The sequence below is a fragment of the Rhea pennata genome, assembly GCF_028389875.1.
Source record: "Rhea pennata isolate bPtePen1 chromosome 32 unlocalized genomic scaffold, bPtePen1.pri SUPER_32_unloc_2, whole genome shotgun sequence".
Lineage (NCBI taxonomy): Eukaryota > Metazoa > Chordata > Aves > Rheiformes > Rheidae > Rhea > Rhea pennata.
This window is the reverse complement of record NW_026907589.1, coordinates 25476-39240: the sequence shown is the minus strand read 5'-3', so window position 1 is coordinate 39240 and position 13765 is coordinate 25476. Positions and strand designations below refer to the sequence as shown.

Below are 13765 nucleotides of genomic sequence, written 5' to 3'. Positions count from 1 at the left end.
TTTGGGGTCCTGCGGGTGAGTCCGGGCTGGGGGGGGGGGGGAGGATTTGGGGACCCCAAAGTGGGGACCCGTGGGGACCGTTTGGGCCACCGAGGGGGGCAACTGGGGGCCCATGGGAGTGATCTGGGGCACCCAGGGGGCATGAGGGGACTCAGGGGGGGCAATTTGGGCCACCCAGGGGGGCAACTGGGGCACTCAGGGGCAACTGGGGGCTCATGGGGGAATTGGGGACAACCAAAGGGGCAACTGGGGGCTTATGGGGGCAATTTGGGGCACCCGGGGGGGGTGATCCAGAGGTTCATGGGGGCTATTTGGGGGCAGCCACGGGGGCAATTGGAGCACCCCGGGCAGCAACTGGGGGCTCATAGGGCAATTACGGCACCCAGGGGTGACCTAGGGGATCACGGGGGCAACTGGGGCACCCACGGGGGCAACTGGGGCACCCGGGGGGGGGGGGGACCTGGGGGCTCATGGGGCAATTTGGGATACCCAAGGGGTGATCCAGGGGTTCATGGGGGGCAAATAGGGCACCCAGGGGTGATCTAGGGGTTCATGGGGGGCAACTGGGGCACCTGGGGGGGGGAGGGGGCTCAGCCCCTCCCCACCTCGGCGCAGCAATGACACAACCAAAACGATTTCATCCCAAAAATAATCCTCTTGGATACCCGACCGGACGGGAAAAGCGGAGGGAAAGAGGGAACGAGGCCGGGGAGCCGCGGGCTACGGGCCCGATAGCCGGGATTGGGACCGGCATCCAGTGCCGGAACCGATAACCGGGATTCAGGACCGGGATTCGGACCGATATCCGAAGTTGGGACCGATACCTGGGATTCGGGACTGGGATTTGGGCTGATATCCAGTATCGGGACCGATATCCGGGATTTGAGACCAATATCCGGGATTGGGATCGATATCTGGGGTTTGGACCGGGATTCAGACCAGAATCCGGGATTCGGACTGGCATCCGGGGTTGGGATCGACATCCAGAGTCAAGATTGATATCCAGGCTCGGGATTGCTGTCCGGGCTTTGGGACCGGCGTCCGGGGTTGGGACCGATATCCGGAGTCGGGACCGATATCTGGGATCGGGATCGCTATCCGGGATTGGGACCTGCATCTGGGGTTGGGATCGATATCCGGAGTCGGGACCGATATCCGGGATCGGGATCGCTATCCGGGATTGGGACCGGCATCTGGGGTCGGGATCGATGTCCGGGATCGGGACTGATATCCGGAGTCAGGACCGATATCTGGGATCGGGATCGCTATCCGGGATTGGGACCGGCATCTGGGGTCGGGATCGATGTCCAGGATCGGGACCGATATCCGGAGTCAGGACCGATATCTGGGATCGGGATCGCTATCCGGGGTTGGGACCGGCATCTGGGGTTGGGATCGATGTCCGGGATCGGGACCGATATCCGGGATCGGGACCGATATCCGGGGTTGGGACCGGCATCTGGGGTTGGGATCGATGTCTGGGATCGGGACCGATATCCGGGGTCGGGATCGCTATCCAGGGTCGGGACCGGCATCTGGGGTTGGGATCGATGTCCGGGATCGGGACCGATATCCGGGATCGGGATCGCTATCCAGGGTTGGGACCGGCATCTGGGGTCGGGACCGATATCCGGGGTCGGGATCGATATCCGGGGTCGGGATCGCTGTCCGGGGTCGGGACCGATATCCGGGGTCGGGACCGGCATCTGGGGTCGGGATCGCTGTCCGGGATCAGGACCGATATCCGGGGTCGGGCTCGCTGTCCGGGGGCTCCGGCGCTGCCCTACTCGGTCCAGCGGTGGCCGCAGTGCGGCGCGGTGCACACGTAGTAGAGCCTCATGGCGTCCTGCGCGGGGACACGGGGACGCGGGGCAGGGGCTGGCACGGAGCGGGGCCGCGCGTGTCCCCCCCCTTCCCCCCCCCCCGGAATCGCCCCCCGGAATCGCCTCACCTCGGCTCGGGCGCTGTGCGACTGGAAGAAAACGGCCTCCTTGTGCCCGCACCTGGGGGTGGGGGGAGAGAGAGAGAGATGGGGGGGACGTTGGGGATGGGGGGGGGGGACGTCGGAGCCCCGTGGGGACACGGGAGGGATGTTGGAGCTGCCCCAAGGGGACATCGCAGCCCCATGGGGACATCGGAGCTTGGCAATGGGGGGACATCGGTGCCCCACGGGGACGTCGGTGCCCCATGGGGACATTGAGGACACAGAAGGGACGTTGGAGCTGCCCCATGGGGACATCGCAGCCCCATGGGGACATCGGAGCTCAGCAATGGGGGACATTAGTGCCCCACGGGGACATTGGAGCTCTGTGGGGACATCGGAGCTCGGCAATGGGGGGGACATCAGAGCCCCATGGGGACGTCGGAGCCCCATGGGGACGTCGAGGACACGGAAGGGACGTTGGAGCTGCCCCATGGGGACATCGCAGCCCCATGGGGACATTGGAGCTCGGCAATGGGGGGACATCAGTGCCCCGTGGGGACATCGGACCTCGGCAGTGGCCGGGGTGGGGGGCGCTTCCAACCCCTCCCCCCCACTGCCAGCTGTGGGGCGGTCCCCAAGGTGTCCCTAGGGTGCCCCCAGGGTGCCCCCCCCCCCCCCCCGCGCCTCACTTCTGGCAGGGGTGGTCCTCGGTGCGGGGCAGCGTGGGGTCCTGCGAGACGTCGGCAATGATCTGCGTCAGCTCGCTGCCGGGGGGGGGGGGCCTCAGGCTCGTTAACGAACCCCCACTAATTACCCCCCCCCCAATTAACCCCCCTCTTCATTAAATCCCCTCCCTTTCTTTATAATTAATCACCCTCAAGTCGCCCTCCCCGATCACCACCCCCCAGTTTGGCTTTAATTTGGCCCCCCCCATTAATTACCCACCCCACGGCCCCTCCCCATTAATTACCCCCGTTAATTGCCCCCCCCCACACTCACTCCACTTCGTGCGTGATCTTGTTCACGTAGATGCAGCTGTTGTCGGCCTCTTGCTGGTAGTCGCAGTTGCGGCACTGGGAGGGGCCCAGTATCAAACTGGGAGCACTGGGAAAAGGGGGGGGGCCCGTAGCGGGGGACGGACTGGGACCAGTGTGGTACAGGGAGGGGCGGCTCAAGGGGGTGGTGCTGGTCCCAGTGGGGCACAAGGGGATTGGGGGGTGGTGCTGGGGCCGCAGTGGGGCGCAGGGGGAGTCTGGGGGGGGGTGCAGTGAGGTGCGGGGGGCCGCAGTGGGGTGCAGTGGGCTGCATTGGGGTTGCAGTGGGGCACGGGGGGGTGCAGTGGGCCGCAGCGGGAGCCGCAGTGGGGCACGGGGAACCGCAGTGGGGCGCAGTGCAGCGCAGTGAGGGCTGCAGTGGGGCATGGGGGGCGCAGTGGGGACTGCAGTGGGGTGCAGGGGGACACAGCGGGGCATAGGGGGCACAGTGGGGTGCAGGGGGGCTGCATTGGGGTCGCAGGGGGCTGCAATGTGGTGCGGGGGTTTGCAGTGGGGCTGCAGTGGGGCGTGGGGGCTGCAGTGGGGGAGGGCCTCAGTGGGGCGTGGGGGGATGCGAGGCAGTGCAGTGGGGTGGGGGCGCAAAGGGGTTCGGGGGCCGCAGTGGGGTGCAGGGGGGTTGCAGTGGAACATGGGAGGGTGCAGTGGAGCACTGTGGGGTGCAGGGGGGTGCGGTGGGGGCACAGTAGGCTGCACTGGGGTCACAGTGGGGCCATTGGAGGGGTGCAGTGGGTCACCATGGGGTGCAGGGGGCCCGCCGTGGGGTGCGGGGGGGTCGCTGTAAGGCTGCTGTGTGGCACAGGGGGGTGGCTGTGGGGCACGGAGGCCCGCCATGGGGCCGCTGTAGGGTGTGGGGGGGTCACCGTGGGGCGCGGGGGACCGCCGTGGGGCACGGGGTGATTGCTGTGGGGCCGCTGTGGGGCACGGGGGGCTGCCATGGGGCCGGTGCGGGGGGCGGCTGTGGGGCGCGGGGGGGGGGGGGCGCCGTGGGGCTGCCATGGGGCACGGGGGGGCCGCGGGGGGTGGCTGTGGGGCGCGGGGGGGTCGCCGTGGGGTGGCCGTGGGGCGCGGGGGAGCCGCGGGGGGTGGCCGTGGGGCGCGGGGGGGGTCGCCGTGGGGTGGCCGTGGGGCGTGGGGGAGCCGCGGGGGGTGGCTGTGGGGCGCGGGGGGGCCGCCGTGGGGCGCGGGGGGGCTCACGGCGTAGAGCAGGATCCGGTTCTCCTTGTCCTCCTTCGGGTACAGCATGTTGTTGCTGCGGGCGGCTCTTAGGGCCGGGTCCGGGGGGGGGGGGGGAACAACCCCCCCCGTTCCCCCCTCGGGCAGGGAGGGGGCGGGGCCTCGGCGCGGGGGCGGGGCCTCGGCGCGGGGGCGGGGCCCAAGAACACAGGTGCAGCCGAGCGCTGGGGGCGGGGCCTCCGCTCGGGGGCGGGGCCTCGGCGCGGGGGCGGGGCCCAAGCGCCCGGGCGCAGCCGAGCGCTGGTTGGGGGCGGGGCGGAGGGGCGGGGACAAGGGGATGTGGGCGGGGCCCGAGGGCCTGGAGGAGCCGGTGGGCGGGGCTCCCGGACGGCGGCGGGGGGAGGGGAGGCCCGAGGGCTGTGGGCGGAGCCAAGGGGGGCGGGGTACGCGCCGGGGCCGGCTTGTGGGCGGGGCCCCGAGCCGTGACGTAGATCGCGGGCGGGGCCGTGGCTGGGGGGGGGAAGAGGAGGGCCGCAGGGGATGCCGGGAAGCCTCGCGGTTGCGGCGAGGGCGGCGGAGGCCGGGAAGGCCCGGGCGGGGGGGGGGGGAGGTCCGGGAGGCCCCGGGGGGCGTCCGGGGCGGGTCCGGGGGGGTCCGGGGCGGGTCCGGGGGGGGCCCGGTGCCTCTCACCACTCCTGGCAGAAGCGGATCCCCACGAAGCCCGGCTCGTACGTCCCGTCCGACTCCATGACAACCGCGCCGGAAGCCGCCGCCGCCGCCGCGAGGGGGGCGGGGCCACCCCGCAGCTACGGCGCGCTCGCAGGGACAAAAGAGGTCGCAGCGCGACCGAGCGCCGCTCTTTCAATGGGAATCGGGAGGGGCCGGGCCGGGCCGGGGAGGGGGGTCCAGACAGGACCCCCCCCCCCCCTCCCAACTGACCCTAAGGCCCCTCGGACGCCTGGGCCCCTCCTCTGCGGGCCCGAACGCCTGGGTCCCTTGAACGTCCGCACTCCCCCCTCCCCCGGATGCCTGCACCCCCCCCCCCCCCATTGCCTGGGTCCCGGCCATGTACATGTGCCCCCCCCCCCGCCGTGCATTGCACGCGTGCAGCCCCCTCGTGCACGCGCGCGCGCCCCGCCCACCGAAAACGCGCGCGCGCATGCGCCGGCGCGGCAGCCAGCCCCCTCCTTCCCTCCCCCCCCCGCGCCGCCTCCTCCGCCCTCAGCCCTGCCCGCACCCGCGCTCCCGCCCTCGCCTTCACCCCCTCCGCACCCCGCTTCCATCGCGCGCCGCTATTGGCCGCGCCGCCCGGAAGCGCTCTCCCCATTGGCCGAGCGCCCCGCGGGGCTGCGCGGAAGGCGGGGCGGGCGCCGCCCGATTGGCGGCGGGCGGCGATGGGCGGGCGGCGATTGGCCGGGCGCGCGCGCGGGGGGCGGGCCGAAGGTTCCAGAAGGAGTGGGCGGCGGCGGCGGCGGCGGCGCGGCCGCACCATGAAGGCGGCGGCGGCGGCGGCCGGCTCGGGCCCGGCGGCGCCGGTGACGGTGGCGGCGGCCGCTGCCGCCGTCTCGGTGGCGGTGAGCAGCAGCCTCAACGCCTTCCGCGCCCACAAGCGCTACAGCCGCGGCCTCACCATCGCCGAGTTCAAGGTACCGGCCGCGGCGCCGTGACGGGCCCCGCCCATCCCCCCCCACCGCGCCCCTCCCATCCCCCCTGCCGCGCGCGCGCGTGCGCGCCGGGCCCCGATCAGCCGGGCCAGGCCACGCCCCTTTACCGAGAGGCCACGCCCCCCTTTTACCAGGCCACGCCCCCTCGCTGCACCGCGGCCCGCCCGACCTGCTGGGCCCCGCCCAACCCGCTGGGCCAGGCCACGCCCCCTTTACCGGGGGGGCCCACGCCCCCCTTGAACCAGGCCACGCCCCCTCACTGCACTGCAACCTGCCCGACCTACTGGGCCAGGCCCTGCCCCCCACCCCCAAATGCTGGGGCCCGCCCAACGCGCTGGGGCAGGCCCCGCCCCCTTTACCGTGGGCCACGCCCCCTCGAACCAGCCCCCGCCCCCTTGCTGCCTGACCTGCTGGGCCAGGCCCCGCCCCCTTCTTCCCCCCCCGCACTGAGTCCCACCTCTGAACCTCAGGCCCCGCCCCTCACCACCCTCAGGCCCCGCCCCCGCCGCACCTGGGCTGCACCTACAAGCCCCGCCCCCTGCCAGCCCAGGCCCCGCCCCCACCTGGGCTGGGCTGATCCCCCTTTCCCCAGGCTGGATCCATCCCCAGCAGCCCTTTCCCCCTCCCCCCCCCAGCCCTTCCCAGTCTCCCCAGTAACCACCAGTTGCTGCCGGCAGTGCAAGCTGGAGCTGGTGGTGGGCAGCCCGGCCTCCTGCATGGACCTGGAGCTCTACAGCGCCGACGACCGGCTCCTCGGGCGGCTCGACCGCGACGAGGCGCTGCTGGGCTCCTACCCCGTCGACGACGGCTGCCGCATACACGTGGGTGCCGGGAAAAACCCTCCGGAGGGGCCGGGAAAAACCCTCTGGAAGTACTGGGAAAAGCTCTCCGGAAATACCGGGAAAAACCTCCCCACGGAGGTGCTGGAAAGAAAAAAACACTTGGGGATGCTGGAAAGCAGAGCGGAACTGGGGCGGGCGAGGGGATTTCCCGGCGGCTCCCGCTTCGGCCGCGTTCCCGCGCCGGCACGGTCCGGAGGCGCCGGAGCCGGCTCCATTCCGCCTTCTTCCCCCGCAGGTGATCGACCGCAGCGGCGCCCGCCTGGGCGAATTCGAGGACGTCTCGCGGGTGCCCAAGTACGAGATGCCCGAGAACGAATACGACCGGCGGGCGGGTAAGGAAGCGACCGCTTCCCGCTTTCCGGGGCGGAATTACGGAAAGGACGGACGGACGGACGCGTGCCGGCGCCCTGCCGCCGCCTCTTTTCCCTTTCGTTTATTTTCCCCTCCGACGCCGCAGAATCCCTCCGCTCCTTCCTCAAGCGGAAGCAGCTGGGCCGCTACGCCGAGACGGAAGAGCGCCGGGGCGGCTCCGAGATCCGGCGCCTCGCCGAGGAGCGGGAGCTGGCCGACGCCATCCCGCTGGGCGCCCGCTGCCTGGTGCGGGTGCCGGGGCAGCCGGCCAAGCGCGGCACCGTCATGTACGTCGGTGAGTTTTTCCCGCTTGCTTTGCCGCTTGTTTTCCTCGCTTTCGGAAGCGGTTCCCGGTTCCTCGATTCCTGTTTTTTCTTGCTCTTTCGTTTTCCGTTCCGTAGGACTGACGGATTTCAAGCCGGGCTACTGGATCGGGGTGCGCTACGACGAGCCGCTCGGCAAGCACGACGGCAGGTAGGGGGCTTTTCCGGACGGCGCCCTTCCCGCTCGGATCGGGCACCGCAGACGGGACACGCGGAGCCCCCGGGACCATCCCGCTCGGCTCGGGGATGGAGGAGGGGGCGCGCGGAGCCCCCCCGGGCCCTTCCCGCTCGGCTCGGGGATGGAGGAGGGGGCGCGCGGAGCCCCCCGGGCCCTTCCCGCTCGGCTCGGGGATGGAGGAGGGGGCGCGCGGAGCCCCCCGGGCCCTTCCCGCTCGGCTCGGGGATGGAGGAGGGGGCGCACGGAGCCCCCCGGGCCCTTCCCGCTCGGCTCGGGGATGGAGGAGGGGGCGCGCGGAGCCCCCCGGGACCATCCCGCTTGGCTCGGGGATGGAGGAGGGGGCGCGCGGAGCCCCCCGGGCCCTTCCCGCTCGGCTCGGGGATGGAGGAGGGGGCGCGCGGAGCCCCCCGGGACCATCCCGCTTGGCTCGGGGATGGAGGAGGGGGCGCACGGAGCCCCCCGGGCCCTTCCCGTTCGGCTCGGGGATGGAGGAGGGGGCGCACGGAGCCCCCCCGGGCCCTTCCCGCTCGGCTCGAGGACGGAGCACGGGGTATCCAGAGCCCCTTCCCGCTCCCATTCCAGAGCTAACCCGGAGGTGCTGCCGAGCTTACTTTTTTTTCCCCCGCCCCGCGATCCGGCTCTTCCATCCGCTTTTTTTTTTTTTTCCTCCTCCTTTTCCCTGTGTTTTTCCCTCCGCTCCGCAGCGTGGACGGCCGGAAGTACTTCGAGTGCCAGCCCAAGTACGGCGCCTTCGTCAAGCCACCAAGCGTCACCGTGGGCGACTTCCCCGAGGAAGACTACGGCCTGGAGGAGGACGAGATGTGAGCCGAGGCCGGCGTTCCGGCCCCCGCTCCGGGGCTTTTCCGGCCACCGGCAGGGACGCTGACCGGCCACCGCCGTTTGATTTTGTTCTTTTCCCCTTTTTTTATATATATATTTTTTTCTTTTTTTGGTGGGGAAAAATGCCCCTTTTCCTTCCATTTCCACTCCTGTCCGACCGGAGCCGCCCGCCTTGCCGCCGGTGCCGGAATTCCCGGAGCCGGATGGGCCTCCGCTCGGTGCCTCCTCCCATCCCCCCCCCCGCCGTCCCGTGCCACTTTTGGGGACAAAAAGCTGGGTTTTGGGGGCCCCCCCGTAAGTTATTGTTTGTGTCCAATAAAGCCCCCGCGGGGAAGCCGAGGCCGTGGGTGCCGTGGGGGGGGGCTATGGGGGGCGGGGAGGGTCGCGCCGGGGGGGGGGGGGTGTCCCAGTTTGACCCCCCCCGCCCGGTTAGGACCCCGCGTGGCGCCGCGGCAGCGGTGCAGCGGGAGGGGTGGATGGGGGGGCGGGGCTCCCTCGCTCCGCCCCCTCGCCCGCCGCAGCCAATAGGCACCGGCACCGCCCCCCGGGGGCGTGTCCAAGGGGCGGGGCCGGAGGTGGCGGCGGCGCGGGAAGCAGCGGGTGAGCGGAGCGGAGCGGCGGTGGGGGGGGGGGGGGTGGGGGGGGGGGGGGCGGTCGTGAACGCGCCCCGCGACCGCTCTATCGCGACCTAGAGCCGCCCTGTCGCGATCTACAACCCCCAAACGCGACCTACAACCCCTTATCGTGACCTACAACCCCCATCGCGACCTGGAACCACCCCACTGCGACCTACAACCCCCCCATCGCGACCTGGAACCACCCCATTGCAACCTACAACCCCCATCGTGACCTACAACCCCCTCATTGCGACCTACAACCCCCCCATCGTGACCTGCAACACCCCCCCCTACAGGGGTGCAACCCTACACTACAACCCCAACTGCCACCCTATAACAACACCCCCCTCCCCCCAGCCAACACCCTACAACAACACCCCATCCAGGGCTGCCACTGTACAACAACAGCCCTGCTCCCCGGGGCTGTGACCCTACCCGCCACCCCCAATACTGCCCTACAACACCCCCCCACGGGGGTGCAAGCCTACAGCAACACCCCAAATGTCACCTTGCAACAACCCTCCTCTCCCCCCTCCCCCGGGGCCTACACCCTACAATGCCACCCCCACACGACACCCTACAACAACAGCCCGCTGGGGCTGCAAAACTCCCCTACCCCCCCAAATGTCACCCTGCAACACCCCCAACACCCCCCTACAACACCCCTAAACAACACCCTACGACAGGGGGAGCACCGCAGCCGAACCCCACGCCAACACCCCTCATTACCCCTCGCAATCAACCCCTCAATTAATTTTTCCCACTTTCCTCCCCCCCTCCCTACACAGCCATTGCAACCGGATTCGTTCCTCCATCCGCCTTCTCCGGCCGGCAGGAATTCCCGGAAAGGCGCCCGCAGCGGAGCACTTCCCCCAACACCCCTCCACAACACCCCGCTACACTCACACACACACACAACACTGCAAGCCCGGCGCGCCATGGTCGCCCGGACCCGGCTGCAGAAGCAGGTGCTGAGCCTCTACCGGCAGCTGCTACGCGCCAGCAAGTCCAAGGCGGGTTTCGCTCCGCGCATCCGGGAGGAATTCCGCCGGAACGCCGCCATCCCGGCCCGCGACGCCCTGCGCATCGAATTCCTGCTGCGCCGGGGCCAGCGGCAGCTGGAGCTGCTGCGCGCAGCCAACACCAAGAGCTCGGGCTCCTTCGGCCGCGCCGGCTCCGCGCCGGAATGACGCCCGCCGGGAGGGCGGAATTCCCGCCGAGCCGCCGCCATCCCGGATTTAAACGTTTTCCTGAGGGAGGAAAAAGAAAAAAAAAACAACAAAAATCGCTAAAATGGGACGTCCGGGAGATGGTTTTTCCACCGGGGATTTGCTCGTCGTGATGATACAGAGCCAGTTTGGGATCTTGGCAGGGGGGGCGCAGCGGCGGGAGGGGGGGGAAGCCACTTTGTGGCAATACAGGCGGCAGCGGCATCGGTAGGTTTCAGGGTTAACGGCGCACGCGGTAATGAAAGGTTTCTCGCTCCGCAGCGGCGAGCAGGGAGGAGCCGGGGGCAGAAATGACGGATTTTCCCTCCCCCCCTCCTTGTTTTGGGGGGCAGAGCTGGGCTGGGGGGCGGGTGAGGGGGCCAGGGGCGGGCGGTTGTACCCCTTCCTGCCCCCCCAATCCCCCATCATGCCCCTCAAATACCTCTCCTGCCCCCCAATACCTCTTAGTGCCCCCCAATACCCCTTCCTGCCCCCCTAATAGCCCATCATGCCCCCCAAATACCTCTTAGTGCCCCCCAATACTCCTTCCTGCCCCCCTAATAGCCCATGATGCCCCCCAAATACCCCTTCGTGCCCCCAAATTCCCCTCCTGCCCCCCAAATACCCCTCCTGCCTTCCCCAGTACCCCTTCCTGCCCCTCCAAATACCCCTCCTGCCCCCCAGGACCCTCTCCTGCCCCCCAAATACCTTTGTGCCCCCCAAATTCCCCTCCTGCTCCCCAAATAGCCCTTTGTGCCCCCAAATACCCCTTCCTGCCCCCCACATTCCCCTTCCTGCCCCCTCTTGCCTCAAAGACCCCTCCCCCCCCCCGCGCTGAGGGGAGCCGCTTCCCGCCAACAGCCCCGCGCGCGCCTCCCCCCTCCCCTTCCCGGCGTGCCCCGCGCCCCGCCGCCGGCCAATGGCGAGGCGCCGCCGCGCTCCTTCCGGCGCCCCCTCCCCTCCCCTCCCTGTGGGCGGGGCGGGAGGCGGTGTGACAGCCCGCGCGGCCAATCGCCGGAGGATCGCCGCTCCCCCCCTCCGCCTTCCGCGCGCGCGGTGGGCGGGGCGGCGCTGACGGACGGGCCAATGGGAGCGCGGCGCGGCAAAGGCGGCCATAGGCTGGCAGGGCCAGTCCGGGGGCGGGGCTCGCGGGGGGGGGGGGGGGGGGGGGAGTGCTGGGAGGGGGGAAGGGGCGGGGCTCGCCGAAGAGGCGGGGCATACAGGGCTCGGGGCGGGGCTAAGGGTATGTGGGCGGGGCCTGTTGGCACCAGGGGGCGGGACCGGAAGGCTTGAGGGGCCCGATCCTGTTAAGGGGCCCTTCGGGGGGGCCCAGACCCCGTTAACGAGACCCTCAGGGGCCCCAAAACTTAATTAACGGGACCCTTGAGGGCCCCAAAACCCTGTTAACGAGACCATTAGGGGCCCCAAACCCCATTAATGGCCTCCCCCCCCCCAGAGCCCCAAACCCCGTTAATGGGACCCTCGGGGGCCCAAGGCCCGTTAACGAGACCCTCGGGGGCCCAAGGCCCGTTAATGGGTCCCTTGAGGGCCCCAAACCCTCGTTAACGGGACCCTCAGGGGCCCAAACCCCATTAATGGGACCCTCAGGGGCCCCAAAACCTCGTTAACGAGACCCCCGGGAGCCCCAAACCCCGTTAACGAGACCCTCGGGGGCCCCAAAACCCCGTTAACAAGACCCACGGGGGGCCCAAACCCCATTAACGAGACCCTCGGGGGCCCCAAAACCTCGTTAACAGGACCCTCAGGGGCCCAAACCCCATTAATGGGACCCTGGGGGGGGCCAAACCCCGTTAATGAGACCCTCAGGGGCCCCAAAACTTCGTTAACGAGACCCCCAGGAGCCCCAAACCCCGTTAACGAGACCCTCGGGGGCCCCAAAACCCCGTTAACAAGACCCTCGGGGGCCCCAAACCCCATTAATGAGACCCTCGGGGGCCCCAAAACCCCGTTAACAAGACCCACGGGGGGCCCAAACCCCATTAACGAGACCCTCGGGGGCCCCAAAACCTCGTTAACAGGACCCTCAGGGGCCCAAACCCCATTAATGGGACCCTGGGGGGGCCCAAACCCCGTTAATGAGACCCTCAGGGGCCCCAAAACTTCATTAACAGGACCCCCGGGAGCCCCAAACCCCGTTAACGAGACCCTCGGGGGCCCCAAAACCCCGTTAACAAGACCCTCGGGGGCCCCAAACCCCATTAATGAGACCCTCGGGGGCCCCAAAACCTCGTTAACGGGACCCCCAGGAGCCCCAAACCCCGTTAACGAGACCCTCGGGGGCCCCAAAACCTCGTTAATGGGACCCTCAGGGGCCCAAACCCCATTAATGGGACCCTGGGGGGGCCCAAACCCTCGTTAACGGGACCCCCAGGGGCCCAAACCCTGTTAACGAGACCCTCGGGGGCCCCAAAACCTCGTTAACGGGACCCTCAGGGGCCCAAACCCCATTAATGGGACCCTCAGGGGCCCCAAAACCTCGTTAACAAGACCCTCGGGGGCCCCAAACCCCATTAATGAGACCCTCGGGGGCCCCAAAACCCCGTTAACAAGACCCTCGGGGGCCCCAAACCCCATTAATGAGACCCTCGGGGGCCCCAAAACCCCATTAACGGGACCCCCAGGAGCCCCAAACCCTGTTAACGAGACCCTCGGGGGCCCCAAAACCTCGTTAACGGGACCCTGGGGGGGCCCAAACCCTCGTTAACGGGACCCCCAGGGGCCCAAACCCCGTTAATGAGACCCTCAGGGGCCCCAAAACCTCGTTAACAGGACCCCCGGGAGCCCCAAACCCCGTTAACGAGACCCCCCCCGGGAGCCCCAAACCCTGTTAACCCCCCCCGGGAGCCGCCTCGCTCCTATTTCCCCCCTTTTTTTTCCCCCCCGTTTTTTACAAGATCGATTTATTAACTATGATACAGCTCCCGTAAGGCCTTTCCATTCCCGTCGAGACGATTACAAGACTCGGTAGCAAATAACATGATTTGTTGTGAGTGTGTCCGTGTCCGTGCGCGCGCGGTGGGGGGCAAGGGGGGGCTTTTTTTCCCCATTTTTTCCTTTTTTTTTAACCTTTTATTTTATTTATTTATTTTTTTTTGCGTCTTTTTTCCTCCTCTCTCTCTCTCTCTCGAGCAGCGGCGGCGGGTGGGTTTGGCGGCAGAGTGGGGCGCGCGGGGTGGGGGGGGTCCCGAGTGCTCGCGTCGGCACGAAGGGTTAAAAAAGCAAAATAAACCAAAAAAAAAAGGGAAAACAGAAAATGCCCCCCCCCCCCCCAAAATCCTGCAAATCCGCCACCAAATGCGGGGAAAAAATTAAAAAATGAGAAAAACGCCCCTCTCCGGGGAACGGCCCGAAATCCGGCTTTTTTGGGGTCGAAACAGCTCTCGCCTTAGGCTGGAGGGGGGAGAAAAAAACACCCCACGGAGAGGGTTAAACCTAGGGGTAAAAGGGGTGAATATGCAGGGGGAAAAGGGGGGGGAAAAGGGGGGGGAAATTTGGGGGGTTTCCGGGTGGAAAACGGCAGCGCGAAAAAAAGACGGGGAAAAAGGGGGGGGGAAAAGGAAAAAAAAAAA

General features: G+C 68.6%; 3 protein-coding genes across 5 annotated transcripts; 2 read left to right on the top strand and 1 right to left on the bottom strand.

Annotated features, from left to right (window-relative positions):
* Positions 1–635: 635 nt before the first annotated feature.
* POLR2I (RNA polymerase II subunit I) lies at positions 636–4970 on the bottom strand. 3 transcript variants are annotated; one of them, XM_062600711.1, is made up of 6 exons: positions 4843–4970; positions 4174–4228; positions 2924–2997; positions 2614–2688; positions 1952–2003; positions 636–1846 (listed from the first exon to the last, which is right to left on the bottom strand). In XM_062600711.1, the coding sequence occupies exons 1-6, from the start codon at positions 4899–4901 to the stop codon at positions 1784–1786; spliced, it is 378 nt and encodes a 125-aa protein (XP_062456695.1). In that variant the 5' UTR covers positions 4902–4970; the 3' UTR covers positions 636–1783. The 3 variants fall into 3 exon arrangements, with proteins under 3 accessions (XP_062456695.1, XP_062456693.1, XP_062456694.1); XM_062600709.1 differs by lacking the exons at positions 4174–4228; positions 4843–4970 and having other exon boundaries at positions 2924–3935; XM_062600710.1 differs by lacking the exons at positions 2614–2688; positions 4174–4228; positions 4843–4970 and having other exon boundaries at positions 2924–3935.
* Positions 4971–5645: 675 nt separating this feature from the next.
* On the top strand, positions 5646–8689 carry TBCB (tubulin folding cofactor B). The gene is made up of 6 exons (XM_062600704.1): positions 5646–5798; positions 6494–6637; positions 6894–6990; positions 7116–7304; positions 7411–7483; positions 8215–8689. Exons 2-6 carry the CDS (start codon positions 6533–6535, stop codon positions 8333–8335), a joined length of 585 nt encoding a protein of 194 aa, XP_062456688.1. The 5' UTR covers positions 5646–5798; positions 6494–6532; the 3' UTR covers positions 8336–8689.
* Positions 8690–8901: 212 nt separating this feature from the next.
* SDHAF1 (succinate dehydrogenase complex assembly factor 1) lies at positions 8902–10251 on the top strand. The gene is made up of 2 exons (XM_062600708.1): positions 8902–8950; positions 9756–10251. The coding sequence occupies exon 2, from the start codon at positions 9906–9908 to the stop codon at positions 10155–10157; it is 252 nt and encodes an 83-aa protein (XP_062456692.1). The 5' UTR covers positions 8902–8950; positions 9756–9905; the 3' UTR covers positions 10158–10251.
* Positions 10252–13765: the final 3514 nt, after the last annotated feature.